Raw genomic sequence first — 17,501 nt, 5'->3', positions numbered from 1 at the left:
TAAGTTAATCAGGTACTTTGTGCACCAGGTAATTTAACCTGCAGTAGTGTCTTCTCTTGTACAATTACAATTTTGAAGTTACTTGTGTTGGAGTATTTGCCCTTTTGGGTAGATGGAAATCCTATAAAAGTATTGGGTGAATGAAATTTATTTTCACTAAAATGTTACAATAATGAGGAATTACTTGAAGAGGAGAATGGAGTATTTAGTGCTGTTTTCAGCAGAGCTGAGAGGTTTAAGAAGTAGTCTTAAGTGATCAAGGTAATGAAATGGACAGGCAAGGCACTTTATGTAGTGCTGATTGACCTACTGTGCAATTTCAGTTTTAATCAAATGTCAATTTAGTCTACTGTTAAAATGAACATCCATCTGTATAATTGTCTCTTTCTAACAGCAGACCCATGGGCCAAACCTATTTTCCACAACCATGCATTGCGTGTAATTTGTTGAACCTATGCTCTTTGAAAATTTACTCCAGCTTTACTAGAATTTATGATTTGGAGGTGCTGGTGTTGGACTGGGGTGGACAAACTTAAAAATCACACAATACCAGGTTATAGTCAACAGGTTTATTTGGAAGCACTAGCTTTCAAAGCGCTGCTTTTCATCAGGTGGTTGTCTTGCACCCCAAAGACTGTAGTGGCTCATTTAAGGCAGCTTACCACCACCTTCTGCAGGGCAATTAGGAATGGACAGTGACGCCCTGACCCCACACACACACACACACACACATACATTCAATATGGGAGCATTCAACTATTCCCCTGAAGTCTTAAACTGAAACACAGGTAATTGATTCAGAAGTTAACATTCCAAATTCCCTTTCCTGCGTATCATGTACCATTCATTAGTTGTACAGGAATGTCCAAGCCTCCATGTGGCTCTTTAACCAACTTCTGGAGCTTGCATAAGAATATTTACAGATTGCTTCTGTTTTTTTAATGTATTGTGAGACCGGAAGAGAAGACACTGTTGTGAATAGTCTTTATTGTTTGTTTTTCCGCCACTCGGAAAACGCCCGTGTGGCAATTATGTGTTAATAAGCAAAGCTTATTAAGGGCAATGGTGACATTCATTCAGTAATATAAAAAGCAGGGATATGCTTCTGAGGTTTTATAAAGCTCTGGTCAGACCACATTTAGAGTAAAGCGCACAATTTTGGGCCCCATACCTCAGGAAGAGCAGACTGGCCCTGGAAAGGGTCCAGAGAAGGCTTACAACAATGATCCTAGGAATGAAAGTCTTAACACATGAGGAATGTTTCAGGACTCTGGGATTTTGCTCAGCGTTGAGAAGGGTGAGGTGGGATCTGATTGAAACTTACAGAATACTGAATGGCCTGGACAGAATAGACATTGGGAAGGTGTTTTCATAGGCAGGAGAGACTAGGGCCGGAGAGCACAGCTTTAGAGTAAAGGGCAGATCCTTTAGGTCAGAGATGAGGAGAAGCTTCAGTGAGAGAGTGGTGAATCTGTGGAGTTCATTGCCAGGTCATTGAGTATATTTAAAACAGAGAAAGATTGGTTCTTGATTGTCAAGGGATCAAAAGTTACGGGGAGAAAGTGAGAGAATGGGGTTGTAAAAACCCATCTGCCATGATTGAATGGCAGTGCAGACTCAATGGGCTGAATGGCCTAATTTCTGTTCCTGTGTCTTATGACCTAAACACCGCAATTGTTGATCTCCTTGAAAATAGACTGCATTAATCTTTGGATTTTGTGTACAGGATGTGGCTGATTCTCGAAGGATAAATAGCCACATTCACGAGGAGGACCAAGAGACTCCTTTACACCTGAATGCAATGATTCTGTCTGGTGAGTTCTGGCCACCTTTGAAAGAGGAAAAACTGGAGCTCCCTACTGAAGTGAAAGAAGCAATGGATGCTTATACCAAGAAGTATGAGAAATTAAAGGTTAGTACTGAGAATTTATCAATGACTTTCTTTGGTGACTACAGGTGAAACTTGTAGCTCATTGAACATGCAAGCAGCTTGTTTCCATTGTTCAGATATCCTAGACAAGCAATAGGAGGACTATCTTCAGCCAGTCTAGCTTCAAGGCTATAACTGCTTACCAGGAAGGTAAGAAGCAATTTTTGAGTGAGCAAGTATTTTTAACCAAATAAAAAAACAAGAGAACTGCAGTTGATGTAAATCAGAAACAAAAACAGAAGTTTGCCGGAAAACCTCAGTGGGTCTGGCAGCATTTGTGAAGAGGAATTAGAGTTAATGTTTTGGGTCCAGTGACCTTTCCTCCGAACTGAGTCTGCCCAAGTCACATGATGTATGACTGGAAGTAGTGATGGGAAAGTGCACAATGTAAGCTTGCACCCATTGCTCCACTAAGAGGAGACAGTGAGTGTCTTGAATGTAATTTGTACTAAGCAAGACTCTTCTGTAACCGCTCCCTTGTAAGCTAGATCCTTTTATGTTATTTTGCAGTGTATTGATTTCTAATAGAGGGCATTTTTTGACACTGTAACCATATGCATGGTCAGGGTGTGTGAAAAAAGGTTTTGATGAAGGTTTAGAATTTTTTGTGCTCTGTTTTTGCATTGTGGGCTTCATAATAACAGGGTCCACAGTTGTGTTCACATTTGAGGAAGTGAACATGAAAAAAAAATCAAACTGTTAGACTTTTATTTTGATCCTGAATGGATCCTTAGTCGCTGTGAACATCGTCTGTGCCAATTGCTTCAATTTTTAAAAAATTAATGTTACTTAAGTTCATGAAATCTTGGAAGGAATGTGAAATGGCTAGCATTTAGACTTTATATAATCAGTTTCTTTGGTTGTTAAAAAGATGTTGGTGATGCTCTAAGGATTTTGATTGAATGCAGAGCAGTTTTTTTTCCCCCAGTGATTGAGTAATGAGTATTCTGAAGCCCAGAAATAGATTTATTATGACTCCAAGGACGAATGCATTGGTGTTTCTTGTGGTTATGGCACATAGTTTTATCACTTTCTTTCAGGCCATGAGATCACTGAACTGGAAGCCTCATCTGGGAAATGTTGACCTGGAGATCGAGCTGGCAGATCGAACATTATCTGTATCTGTCTCACCTGTCCATGCTGCAATCATTATGCACTTCCAACAGAAGAGTGAGTGTTGCTGCCTCATTATTAGGGAATGAAAGAGAATTTCACCTAAATTTATCACAATTAAACTCAGAACATCTGGAGCACAATACTTTCTAAAGCACTGGGACTGTGTCATATATGCCAATTTCCATTCAATGATATAGAAAACCTTGTTTTTAACTCTTTCCAATCATTGTCAATATTGCTTTCTCATTTAAATGATCAGGAAAGAGGATTTTGAAGCACATTAGAACCTATGATGGGTGACATTGGTAAAAAAAGATGCTTTTCTTTTCCCCAGCCAATTTTCTCCTATTTCCATCTCTATATAGAGGAACCTTGATTGCCCGAATAACATGGACAGGTAGTATTTTGAATAATCGAATGCTGGATAACATATTTTAGCCAAGCATCATAGAACATAGAACATAGAAGAATACAGCGCAGTACAGGCCCTTCGGCCCTCGATGTTGCACCGATCCAAGCCCACCTAACCTACACTAGCCCACTATCCTCCATATGCCTATCCAATGCCCGCTTAAATGCCCATAATGAAGGAGAGTCCACCACTGCTACTGGCAGGACATTCCATGAACTCACGACTCGCTGAGTAAAGAACCTACCCCTAACATCTGTCCTTAACCTACCCCCTTGTAATAGCTGACTCCACACGTGGAAAAAGATTCTCACTGTCGACCCTATCTAAACCCCTAATCATCTTATACACCTCTATCAAGTCACCCCTAAACCTTCTTTTCTCCAATGAAAACAACCCCAAGTGCCTCAGCCTTTCCTCATACGATCTTTCTACCATACCAGGCAACATCCTGGTAAACCTCCTCTGCACCCGTTCCAGTGCCTCCACATCCTTCCTATAGTATGGCGACCAAAACTGCACACAATACTCCCGATGTGGCCGCACCAGAGTCTTATACAACTGCAACATGACCTCAGTACTCCGGAACTCAATTCCTCTACCAATAAAAGCCAGTACGCCATATGCCTTCTTCACCGCACTATTTACCTGGGTGGCAACTTTCAAAGATTTGTGTACATGGACACCAAGATCCCTCTGCTCATCCACACTACCAAGTATCCGACCGTTAGCCCAGTACCCCATCTTTTTATTACCCTTACCAAAGTGAATCACCTCACACTTAGCTACATTGAACTCCATTTGCCACCTTTCTGCCCAGTTCTGCAGCTTATCTATATCCCGCTGTAACCTGCCACATCCTTCCTCACTGTCTACAACTCCTCCGACTTTCGTATCATCCGCAAACTTACTCACCCAACCTTCTAACCCCTCCTCCAGGTCATTTATAAAAATGACAAACAGCAATGGTCCCAAAACAGATCCTTGCGGAACACCGCTAGTGACGGCACTCCAAGATGAACCTTTGCCATCAACTACTACCCTCTGTCTTCTTCCAGCCAGCCAACTCCTAATCCAAACCTCCAACTCACCCTCAATGCCATACCTCCGTATTTTTTGCAGTAGTCTACCATGGGGAACCTTATCAAACGCCTTACTAAAATCCATATACACCACATCTACTGCTTTACCCTCGTCCACCTCCTTAGTCACCTTCTCAAAGAATTCAATAAGGTTTGTGAGGCACGACCTGCCCTTCACAAAACCATGCTGACTATCCTTGATCACATTATTCCTATCCAGATGTTCATAAATCCTATCCCTTACAATTCTCTCTAAGATTTTGCCCACAACAGAAGTGAGACTCACCGGCCTATAGTTACTAGGGTTATCCCTACTCCCCTCTTGAACAAGGGAACCACATTTGCTAGCCTCCAATCTTCTGGCACTACTCCTGTAGACAACGAGGACATAAAAATCAAGGCCAATGTCTCTGCAATTAGATTAGATTAGATTAGATTAGATTACAGTGTGGAAACAGGCCCTTCGGCCCAACAAGTCCACACCGACCCGCCGAAGCGAAACCCACCCATACCCCTACATTTACCCCTTACCTAGCACTACGGGCAATTTAGTATGGCCAATTCACCTGACCCTGCACATCTTTGTGATGTGGGAGGAAACCGGAGCACCCGGAGGAAACCCACGCAGACACGGGGAGAACGTGCAAACTCCACACAGTCAGTCGCTTGTGGCGGGAATTGAACCCGGGTCTCTGGCGCTGTGAGCCAGCAGTGCTAACCACTGTGCCACCGTGCCGCCCACAATCTCCTCCCTTGCTTCCCAGAGAATCCTAGGATAAATGCCACCAGGCCCAGGAGACTTATCTATTTTCACCCTTTCCAGAATTTCCAACACCTCTACATACCTCAAAGCCATCCATTCTACTTAATTGTGACTCAGTACTCACATTGACAACAATGTCCTGTTCCTGATTGAATACTGATGAAAAGTATTCATTCAGTGTCTCCCCAATCTCTTCAGCCTCCACACGCAACTTCCCACTACTATCCTTGACTGGACCTATTCCTACCCTAGTCATTCTTTTATTCCTGACATACCTATAGAAAGCCTTAGGGTTTTCCCTAATCCTACCAACTAAGGACCTTTCATGTCCCCTCCTTGCTGCTCTTAGCTCTCTCTTCAGGTCCTTCCTGGCTACCTTATAACTCTCAATCGCCCCAATTGAACCTTCACGCCTCATCTTTACATAGGCCGCCCTCTTCCATTTAACAAGGGATTCCAATTCCTTATTAAACCACGGCTCCCTCACACGACCCTTTCCCCCCTGCCTGACGGGCACATACTTATCAAGGACACTCAATAGTTGCTCCTTGAACAAGCTCCACATATCAATTACACCCTTGCCTTGAAGCTTACTTTTCCAGACCACACATCCTAAGTCATGCCTCACAGCATCATAATTTCCCTGCCCCCATCTATAACTCTTGCCCTGTAGTGCACACTTATCCCTCTCCATCACTAGAGTAAAGGTCACCGAATTGTGGTCACTGTCCCCAAAGTGCTCACCTACCTCTAATTCTAACACCTGGCCTGGTTCATTACCCAGATCCAAATCCAGTATGGCCTCACCTCTTGTTGGCCTATCTACATATTGTGTCAGGAAACCCTCCTGCACACATTGGACAAACACTGACCCATCTAACGAACTTGAGCTATAGCTTTCCCAATTAATATCAGGAAAGTTAAAGTCCCCCATAACAACCATCCTATTACTTTCACTCTTCTCTTGAATCATCCTCGCAATCCTTTCTTCTACGTTTCTAGGACTATTAGGAGGCCTGTAAAAAACTCCTAACAGGGTGAGCTCACCTTTCCTATTCCTAACCTCAGCCCAAACTACCTCAGATGGCGAGTCTTCATCCATCGTCCTTTCCACAGCTGTAATACTATCTTTGACAAGCAATGCCACACCTCCCCCTCTTTTACCCCCACCTCTGACCCTACTAAAACATTTAAACCCTGGAACCTGCAACAGCCAATCCTGTCCCTGTTCTAGCCATGTCTCCGTAATAGCCACAACATCGAAGTCCCAGGTACCAACCCACGCTGCAAGTTCACCTACCTTATTTCGTATACTTCTTGCATTGAAGTATACACAGTTCAAACCACTTTCCTGTTTACAGGCACCCTCCTTTGAAATTGATGCCATGTTCCTAACCTCCCTACATTCCACCTGGGAGGCAACATACCAAACGTGAGTCTCTCTCGTTCCCACAAAACCTCCTATCTGTGCCCCAAACTATCGAGTCCCCAATTACTATTGTTCTGCTCTTCTCCACCCTTCCCTTCTGAGTAACGGGGACAGGCTCCGTGCCAGAGGCCTGAGCCCCGTTACTTGCCCCTGGTAAGTCGTCCCCCCCACAAGTATCCAAAACGGTATACTTGTTCTTGAGGGGAACGGCCGCAGGGGGTCCCTGCACTGACTGCTTCCTCCCAGTCCCCCTCACTGTCACCCATCTATCTGCCATCTTTGGAGTTACTACTTCCCTAAAGCTCCGATTTATGACCCCCTCTGCCTCCCGAATGATCCTAAGTTCATCCAACTCCAGCTCCAGTTCCCTAACACGGTCTTGGAGGAGCTGGAGATGGGTGCACTTCCTGCAAGTGTTATCAGCAGGGACGTCCATGGCATCCCTCACCTCAAACATGTTGCAAGAGGAACATTGCACTGCCTTCACTGCCATCCCTCTGAAAGTAACCTTTTATAAAAAAAAACTGGGTCTAAAGAATACAGCAAGCAAAATGCAGCACTTACCTACTTACCACAACGGGTCTTATTATTTAGGTTAGAGGAGGAGGGCGGGTGGGAGACACTACCTCTGTAGTGCCTCGGGTTCTTCTCCTGCGTGCTTTTAAAGGGAAAAAAAACCTACCCGGCTGCCCCTCCGGTCTTCGTCACTTCCCCCTGCTGCTCCCGCTCTTTCTGTAAAGAGAGAAAAAAACACCGCTGCCCGCTACCGGTAAGTAATTTTAAAACAAACTGTCTTACCTTAGCTGCTGCTCGCACTCAAAGTGACCGTTGGCGTCGAAGGGTGAGTATTTATACTCACTGCTTTCCTTCCCGGATGCCCCTCCGGTCTTCGTTACTTCCCCCTGCTGCTCCCGCTCTTTCTGTAAAGAGAGAAAAAAACACCGCTGCCCGCTACCGGTAAGTAATTTTAAAACAAACTGTCTTACCTTAGTTGCTGCTCGCACTCAAAGTGCACTCACAGGACCCTGTGATCTTGCCAGATAATCTGAAGTTCAGATAATCGAGGTTCCTCTTAATGTGTTATGTAACTCCATGGGCATCATAGCTGATCCCAATCCTGCCCTCCCTCTGGGGATTCTACTATAGTCAGCTGTGGGAGGCCTGGTTAGATATAGAATATTACAGTGCGATACAGGTTCTTTGACCTCTGGAAGCAATCTGAAGCCTATCTATTCTACACTATTCCATTTTCATCCATCTGTTTATCCAATAACCATTTAAATGCCCTTAAAGTCGGTGAGTCTACTACTGTTGAAATGTTGATTTTTTTTTTAATCTTCTCCTTCGTTCATGATTCTTAACTTGGAAGCTAAGACCAGTTACATCAGCACAACTCATTAATCACAGGCCACTGTTTAAATCTAGGAACTATGGTTCCATTCCTCATTAGCACAACTTGTCAGGCATTGGAGAAATTATAGACGTAATGTTATACACCACAGAAACAGACCCTTTGGTCCAACGTGTCCATGCCGACCAGATATCTGAAACTGATCTAGTCCCATTTGCCAGCATTTGACACATATCCTTCCAAGGAGAAGGTGAGGACTGCAGATGCTGGAGATTAGAGTCGAGAGTGGTGCTGGAAAAGCACAGCAGGTCAGGCAGCATGTGAGGAGCAGGAGAGTTGACATTTCGGGCAAAAGCCCTTAATCCGAAACATTGACTCTCCTGCTCAATGGATGCTGCCTGACCTGCTGTGCTTTTCCAGCACCATACTCTCAATGCATATCCCTCCAAATCTTTCTTATTCATGTACCTATCCAGATGCCTTTTAATTGTAATTATACCTGCCATCTCCTCCTCTGGCAGCTCATTCCATACACACACCAGTGTATGCGTGAGAAAGTTGCCCCTCTGCACACATTTAAATCTTTTCCCCCTCACCTTAAACCTACCCTGGGAAAAGAAACTTAGCTATTCATCCTTTCCACACTCATCATGACCCTATAAACTTCTATAAGGTCACCCCTCAGCCTATGCTTCAGGGAAAAAAAAAGCCCCAGCCTATTCAGCCTCTTCCCGTAGCTCATGTCCTCCAATCCCAACAACATCCTCGTAATTTCTTTCTGAGCCCAAATTTAACATGGCAGTACGGTGGCTCAGTGGTTAGCGCTGCTACCTCACAGTGACAGGAACCTGGGTTCAGTTCTGGCCTCGGACGCCTGTCTGTGTGGCGTTTGCACATTTTCCTCGTGTCTACATGGGTTTCCTCCAGCTGCTCCAGTTTCTTCCCACAATCCAAAGATATGCAGTTTAGGCGAATCGGCCATGCTAAATTACCCATAGCGTTCAGGGATGTGCATTAGTCAGGGGTAAATGTAGACTAGTAGGATAGGGAAATGGGTCTGGGTGGGTTACTCTTCAGAGGGTTGATGTGGACTTGTTGGGCCTAATGGCCTGTTTCCACACTGTAGGGGTTCTATTCTATTCTATTTTTCTTAAAGCAGGGAGACCAGAATTGAATGCTGCATTCTAATACTGGCCTTGCCAATGTCATGTACAGCTGCACTGACCGATGAAGACAAGCATGCCAAACACCACCTTCAACACCTTGTCTACCTGTGACTCCATTTTCAAGGAACTACGCACCTGAACCCCTTGGTCCCTTTGTTTGGCAACACTCCCCAGGAGTCTAACATTAACTGTATAAGTCCTACTCTGGTTTGCCTCAACACCTCATATTTATCTGCAATAAACTCCATCTGTCACTGCTCGGCCCATTGGCCCATCTGATCAAGGCCCCGTTGTACTCTGAGATGACTTGGAGGTGCCTGATGAAGGAGCAGCGCTCTGAAACCTAGTCCTTCCAAGTAAACCCGTTGGACTATAACCTAGTGTTGTGTGATTTTTAACATACTCTGAGATAACCTTCTTCACCACCCAGGACATGATCAATTTTGGTGTCATCTGCAAACTTAGTGACCATACCTCCTATACCATAGACAATGCCCACTGTTCTTGCCTTCATCAATCTTCTGTGCTACCTCTTCAAAAAATAAATCAATCAAGTTAGTGAGACAGGATTCGAGAGTGTAATACTGGAAAAGCAGAGCATGTCAGGCAGCATCCAAGGAGCTGATGAAAGGTTTATGCCCGAAACGTTGATTCTACTGCTCCTTGGATGCTGCCTGACCTGCTGTGCTTTTCCAGCACCATACTCTGGACGCTGATCTCCATCATCTGCAGTCCTCACTTTCTCCTAGTGAGACATGCAATCTTCTAGCACCTAACCTGTGGCTGTGGATGCTACAAATATCTCTGCTAGGTGCCCCACAATTTCTTCCCTAGCTTCACACATAGTTCTGGGGTACACATGATCAGGTCCTGGGGAATTGCCTACTTTTTAAGCATTCTAAGACCTCCTGCACCACCTCTTCTGTATTATGGACACTCTTCATAACATCACTATTTAGTTCCCAAGGTCCCTAACTTCCCTGTCCTTCTCCAAAGTAAATACAAACGTGAAATATTCATTTAATATCTCGCCCATCTCCTGTGGTTTCATACATAGACTGCCTCGTTGATCTTTATGGGGCCCTATTCTCTCTCTAGTTAGTGTATTATATGTATTTGTAGAATCTCTTTGGATTTCCCTTCACTCTATTTGCCAAAGCTCTCTCATGTTCCCTTTTTGCCCTCCTGATTTCCCTCTTGAGTATACTCCTACTGCCCTTACACTCACTCGATCTCAGCTGACATATGCCGCCTCCTTTTTATTGACCAGAACCTCATTTTTCTCCCCATCCAGCATTCCCCACACCTACCAGCTTGCCCTTTGTTCTAACAGGAACATACTGACTCTGAACTCTCAATATGTCATTTTTGAAGGCCTTTCACTTTCCAACTGTCCCTTTCCTTGCAAATACCTTCCTCAATCAACTTTTGAACGTTCCTGCTTAATACTGTGAAAATTGGCCTTAATTCCAGTTGAGAACTTTAACTTTTAGATCAGCTCTGTCCGTTTTCATAGCTATTATAAAACTAATAGAATTATGGTCGCTGATCCCAAAGTGCTCCCCCACTGACACAACAGACACTTACCCTGCTATTTTTTCCGAAGAGAGGGTCAGGTTTTGCTCTTTCTCTAGTAGGTACATCAACATATTGAATCAGAAAATTTTCTTGTACACATTTAACAAATTCCTCTCCATCCAAGTTGTTAACACTATGCCAGTCCCAGTTTATGTTTTGGAAAGTTAAAATCCCCTACCATTACAGCCCTATTATTCTTACAGATACCTGAGCTTTCCTTACAAGTTTGCTTCTCAATTTGCCCTGACTATTGATAGGCCTATAATACAATCCTGACAAGGTAATTATTTCATAGGATCCAGTGACTTCCCTTTCTGATAATTATTGCATTCCCTTGAGAACTGCTTATGATATTGAAATCGAACATGATGAAGGCCATAAATTAAATGTACTCATGAGGAGATTAGACATGATGTGCTACTGCAGAACTAAAGCTGAGTTTTTGTTGAATGTGTGTATTCACAGGTACCTGCACTCTGGACGAGCTCAGTGATGCACTTAAAGTTCCTGTCGTTGCCCTGCGAAGGAAAATTGCACTTTGGCAGCAGCAGGGAGTCCTAAAAGAGGATCCCACAGATACATTTACAGTGATTGAGGAGGAACAGAAGGATCAGCAGGAGAAAATGGTTTTAATTGATAGTGATGAAGAGGGAGACTCTGCTATGGCTTCCCAGGCTGATCAGAAAGAAGAGGAATTGCAGGTACAGCTGTTTTAGTAAGTTATGTTATAATACATTGCATGCAAATAATTTGCTAGTCTTGTAGCCCTTGATAAAATGATCAAGTTAAATTCTATATCTCTTTTACTATACATGACATTGAGGTGATTGCAAATTCCCTGAGAAACATCCCAGCAATAGCAAAATGCTGTGGACTCATCAGTATCCATCCTGATACTACCAATGTTAATGTCTATCCTTTGATCTCGGGTGTGTGGGCTTCATGTGAAAATGGGGCTAGAATCTCTTACCTGTGAGAAATAAAGAAAGGCAGACATTTTTATGGTGTTTTGTACAGCAACAAGATGTCCCAAAACACTTTAAAGCCCGTGAAGTATTTTTGAAGCACAGCTACTAATGTAGGAAACATGCCAGCCAATTTGCATAAATCCAGATCCCATGAGCATCATTATTATGACCAGGTAATAGTGATATGTTTCAGAGATTAATTATATTGGCTAGGGCACTCCCCTTCAAAATAGTGCCACTTGGAATGCCAGCTGCCATGCCCTGTTTCAGCTAAATCATGAGGTCCTGGGGGCAAATAGCTGGATGAAATACAAAGTTGTGGTTCTGGATTTCCAGAAAGAGTCCTCCGTTTGAGCAGCAGTTCTGGTATGACATGTTTTGGTGCATTATTTAAATGAAGCTGGTTAATTTGTGTTTCACAGCTGTTTTGGACGTATATCCAGGGTATGCTGACCAACCTAGAGAGCTTACCACTGGAACGTATTCACACCATGCTCAAGATGTTTGTGATGACAGGGCCAGTAATGGCTGAGATTGACATGCAGGAACTTCAGACATTCTTGCAGAAGAAAGTGAAGGACCATCAACTAGTATATTCCGGCGGAGTGTACCGGCTTCCCAAATCTAACTGCTGAATCAGGATCCTTGATCAGAAAGGTAACTTACACTGTCCATGTTGTCTGTCGAGTTAGAACATCTGAGCTGTGACTTTAAATACTAATAGGCAGCATTGTTGATCCATGGGGCAGTCTTAATGTCCAGCTATATCATCTTAGACTGCAGCTTTGGAAGCTGTCACTTCATGCAGTTCAGTTGCCTCACTGTTGCTAACATCAGCCCTATATTCAAAGCACAGGAAATCCTGTTTCTAAATCATGCTGTTTTCACCTCTGCCTGTATTCATAATATGAGTTCCATTTTAACGTTGTTTCGAACAGCATTTTCCATAGTCCACCCTTTCCCTCTCTCTCAGCCTGTAGCTTGTGGTCTTTCCCACTCTCTGACCTGTTGGGTGGCTGCTGGGTCTCAAAGGCTAGCCTTTGAAGAAGTGACTCCGATTACCTGTTGGAGATACCAGGGCTAAATCTAAACACCGATACAATGAGAGTCACAGCATGGTCATGTCCACCATTGATCTGCTCAAAATGCCATCACTAATCTGGTGGCTCTCTCCACTGTGTGAATTTGAGAGTGTTCCTTATTGTGTGTGTTTGCTGTAGACCCCAGAGGGTGCTGTAGATTTCCACACTCTAGGGATTCTATGATTTTAAGTACTCTTCTTCGATGTTCAACAAAAACATTTATTTACACAGAGCCTCAGTAGCTTTGCAAATAATACAAACTATGAATGAACTCATGTGGATGGAGGTTCATTGAGTCTTTTCAGAGCACTACAGCATGGTGGTTGTCCTTTTCTGCCTGCAGCAATGGAGACAGGCTACTGACCCATAGACCGCCTTATCTGTAATATGGCAGATGTACTCTGAGGCTCCTCCACCCTTTGGAGTTATACCTTTGGATGTTGTTTCTCCCTGATGCCTTTTGACCTCTCACCTGTCAGAGGATTAAGCCATGCACTCTGTGGGTTGGATCATCACAGCACTCATTGCTTGGACAGATTCTGCCAAGCTTGATGCCAGAGTGCACAATTCCTCTAGTATCTCTGTATATTTCACATAGAATGCCCTACATCTGCTGCCTTGCAGGTGACATATCTAGCATTCCTCTATCTGCCAGATTCCTGCTCCATCTCAGTTTCTGGCAGTGGCCGGTTGAACTGTGACGTACCTTCATTTGCTTCTCATTTCTCTCATTCTGACGCTCCGTTCCCTCCTGGAGTGCTATGATCTGTACTGGGTGCAGAGCTGGGATGTGAGGCACACAGAGGTTTCCACTTCTTCCTCAGAGGTTGCTATTAGACCCCCAGAGATTCCAGTGGCAACTGAGTTTGTACCTATGCAGGTGACAAATAAAGAAGGTAAAGGCTAGCTTCTACATTTTGGGATGAATTCACAGCCTTTCAAATGGGCTGCAATGCAGGCATTACGAGATATTACTTCTTGTTTGTATTTCACACTTTCCAACATGCAATCATTCTTTCCGCTCCAAGACAGGAGAACCTCCAAGATAACAAAGCATCAATGCCTCACAGCATACTAGATATCAATGCACACTTGTCTAAGCTTTCCTAATTAATGCCTCTTTCAATTGTAAATAGATGCCCCTTGCAATCCCACCCCCAAGGTCCTCCTTCCTACCTCACTTCATCACTGGACTACATCACTTCATCACCCATTCACCATGAGACTTCAACAGCATCTCCTCTATATGTGCTATAATGGCCAGTTTCTCCTGCAACTTCCAGTTCTGCTTCTCTCACTGTCATTGTGTAACCTCTTTTCCTGTGCTTACTGTGGCATTGTAATAATTCTGAAACTCCTGTACAGTTGCTCCTTCACATGTATGCTCTGAACATTCCACAGGCTGCACCCTCTGCACAATGATAAGTACCCACCAAGACCACCTCATAGGTTGCAGCCCATTTACAACAGCACGTGTCCCTCGTGCCACCTCCAATTTTTTATTTAAATATACAGGGCAATATCTTCATTGAGTCTTCCTGAAAGTTTCTGTATAGATGCAGCTCCATAATGGAACCTATCTCGTGCAAATCTTAGATAGCTATTTCAGCACTGAGTCCAGGTTGTCAGACTCACTCCAGGCTAGTTTAGTCAAACTGGGAGGTGATCTCTTTCCACATGCTACCACCTGTATCAGGATCCTGGCGCATTAGCAATTAATCTGTTCATTTCTTAAAGTTAACTTCTTTCAAAATAAATGCTTATTTCTATCAATGTAAAATGAAACACAAAACTTAAAGGTTTGTGACGTTAACATTTTAATAATCAGAAGGTGAAGAGTCAGTCACCATTCATAAAGAATGTCTTTAGATGGAGTCTAAAGATTTTTAACCAGTCCTGATATTGATTTTTATATTCAGTCGTATTGTCACGTGTAACCTGCTTGCAGTGAAATTAAAGTTATTGGATCAATTCAGCAAAGTGCAGATTGGAGCTTTCATCCTCACATCCACATCCAGAAACTGCAGCCCTTCTTAGTTTTCATAATTAATGCTTCTGGTAAATGTTTTCCAGCCTATTTAACCTAATGTCATACTAATCATAAAGGAAGGTACATGTTAAATGTTAATGACAGAAATCCTGGAAACTGAGTATTTTTTACGATTGCATCACTTCCAGACAACGGAGGAAAAATAATTGCTTTTTGTTAAAAACAGACCAATCATTCTTGGATGCAAAATCTTCATCTTATAAGTGCAAGAAGTGCTTTTCTGCACACTAATTTTATTTCCTTCCTTCATTAGATTGGTGGAACAGATCCATGATTGAACTTGTTGCTTGCTTCCTGCTGTGACTTATGATCCAGAGCCATAATTTGGAAGGAATATTGATGCAGCAGCACTGTCCGCTCAGCAGTAACTACAAGAAATTTGCTTGTCTTCATAACTAAGATTCACCAGGATTCTTCTACACCGAGATCTGTGGCAGAAGTCTGCCTATAGATGTCTTTGGTAGGGAGTGAGATAACAACTTATGGTGGAGAAATGAAACACTTGTAAGTGTACCTGAACTCTGTGGTACAAACTTCTGCAGGCACACAGGAGTAGATTTTCCACAGTAAGTAAATCCTATCACTGATCTGAAAGTCTGACACCTCTCAGACAATCTTTACTTTTATCCCTACGATCAGTGACTGAGCAATATTGATAGATGATGTTCATTTGAGGCTTGCTTTGCAAATTCTTTTAATGCTATATCTGTGTTAGTATCTTTAGAATTATACTTCTGTTTAGGGATGGCTGTCTTGTTATTTCCTAAAAGCCTGCAGTATAAGATCTAATGGATTTTGGCCTTTCCTCACTTAGTAATTATCCTGTGAGAAGGACATTTTTTCTGCTTTTCCTGTTAAAACGTTTTAGAATTTAACACCTCTGCCTAATACCTGACTTGTACTCTTCAGGCAATCTCTCCTGGGATCTTGAGGGTTTTTAAATTGAGGAAGGGAATAATTGTACTACCAGTTGTGGAGACTACTTATTGTCTTTAAAGAATGGACTGAGACTCCTGAAGCATGGTTGTTAATCTGTGTTTTGATTGTGCACAAAGCTTTTGTAGCCTTGTAACTAATTCAGGTTAATAACAGGAAGTTACAAATACTCAACAAGTGGGAACAGTTGCAGATAGTTGTCAATACTGGCAGAGACAGGCACTGAACTGTGACTCAGCAAACACACCCCGCCTTGAGCCGTTTGTAAACAAAGGGCAGGAGGAACTGAAATTCTCATCAGTTTATTTAGCAAAGTTATCAATGTGATTGTAATTGATTTTTTTTCTCTCTGTTTCACTTTACACAAATTGCTTATTGAAAAGATCCATGGATGCTGCATGTTTCAGTGTTATCAACAGAATGTACTATGAATTTTACAGTATGTTGTGAACATTGAATTGTGTTCTGATTAGGACAACAGTAACCAAAAATGTGATATCTTTTTATCCCTTACTGGCTGAGGAATTATGATTTCTCATAATCCTGATTAAAATGTGCATTATTTGTTTTTAAAGTTCACTTTTCTATGAATACTGACTTGTTTGCCGGATAACTGGTCATCTCCCTACCAAATTTTATTCACAAGGAATTTACAGCAAAATAATCAAGCACTATATGTGAATTCCTGACATGTTTTAAGGAAGATCCATCCACATTTGGTATTCAATTTTTTAATTTCCATTTTCAATTCTGTACGGAACAATGTGCTGAATGCTAAGGAAGGGTCAGATATATCAAATTGGGAGATCTTTGCATTTTTGGAATATTTGTTCCTTGTAATCAATGCCATTGGTTTTACTCATTCTTGTGGTTTGTGTGTGTGTGTGTGTCTCTCGCGCTCGCTCTCTCTCAAATCGAGCAGGACTTAATGGTAAGGTCTGAGGGAGTGTTGCTGAAGAAAGAGACTTTGGAGTGTAGGTTCATAGTTCCTTGAAAGTAGAGTTGCAGGTGGATAGGATAGTGAAGAAGGCATTTGGTATGCTGGGGCTGTTTTTCCTGGAGCATGGAGGCTGAGGGATGACCTTTTTAGAGGTGATAAAATCATGGGGAGCATGGTTAGGATAAATAGACAAGGTCTTTTCCTTGGGGTGGGGGAATCCAGAACAAGAGGACATAGGCTTAGGATGAGAGAGAAAAGATATAAAATGGACCTAAGGGGCAACTTTTTCACGCAGAGGATAGTATGTGTGTGGAATGAGCTGCCAGAGGATGTGGTGGAGGCTGATACCCATCCATTTCGCCTGAGACCCGGGTTCAATTCCCGCCTCAGGCAACTGACTGTGTGAAGTTTGCACGTTCTCCCCGTGTCTGCGTGGGTTTCCTCCGGGTGCTCCAGTTTCCTCCCACAGTCCAAAAGATGTGCAGGGTCAGGTGAATTGGCCATGCTAAATTGCCCGTAGTGTTAGGTAAGGGGTAAATGTAGGGGTATGGGTGGGTTTCGCTTCGGCGGGTCGGTGTGGACTTGTTGGGCCGAAGGGCCTGTTTCCACACTGTAATCTAATCTAATCTAATCTAATCTAATCTAATCATTTGCCCTTTAAATGCTGTAATTGTATATGAATAGGAAGGGTTTGGAGGGAT

General features: G+C 43.0%; 1 protein-coding gene across 2 annotated transcripts in view; it reads left to right on the top strand.

Annotated features, from left to right (window-relative positions):
- anapc2 (anaphase promoting complex subunit 2) overlaps window positions 1–16,439 on the top strand; it is a 184,346-nt gene extending 167,907 nt beyond the window's left edge. For both annotated transcript variants that reach the window (XM_087998567.1, XM_043719834.2), the window contains 5 exons: window positions 1,727–1,912; window positions 2,971–3,100; window positions 11,290–11,525; window positions 12,215–12,449; window positions 15,178–16,439. In XM_087998567.1, coding sequence (XP_087854693.1) covers window positions 1,727–1,912; window positions 2,971–3,100; window positions 11,290–11,525; window positions 12,215–12,427 — 765 coding nt within the window. In that variant the 3' untranslated portion in view covers window positions 12,428–12,449; window positions 15,178–16,439. The remainder of the gene's footprint in view (window positions 1–1,726; window positions 1,913–2,970; window positions 3,101–11,289; window positions 11,526–12,214; window positions 12,450–15,177) is intronic.
- The last annotated feature ends 1,062 nt before the right edge of the window (window positions 16,440–17,501 follow it).

This window comes from Chiloscyllium plagiosum, unplaced genomic scaffold (genome assembly GCF_037043375.1).
Source record: "Chiloscyllium plagiosum isolate Xiang-an unplaced genomic scaffold, Cpla_swu_hap1 HiC_scaffold_21, whole genome shotgun sequence".
NCBI lineage: Eukaryota > Metazoa > Chordata > Chondrichthyes > Orectolobiformes > Hemiscylliidae > Chiloscyllium > Chiloscyllium plagiosum.
The sequence above is the reverse complement of the archived record's forward strand: the minus strand, read 5'-3'. Positions and strand labels throughout refer to the sequence as shown.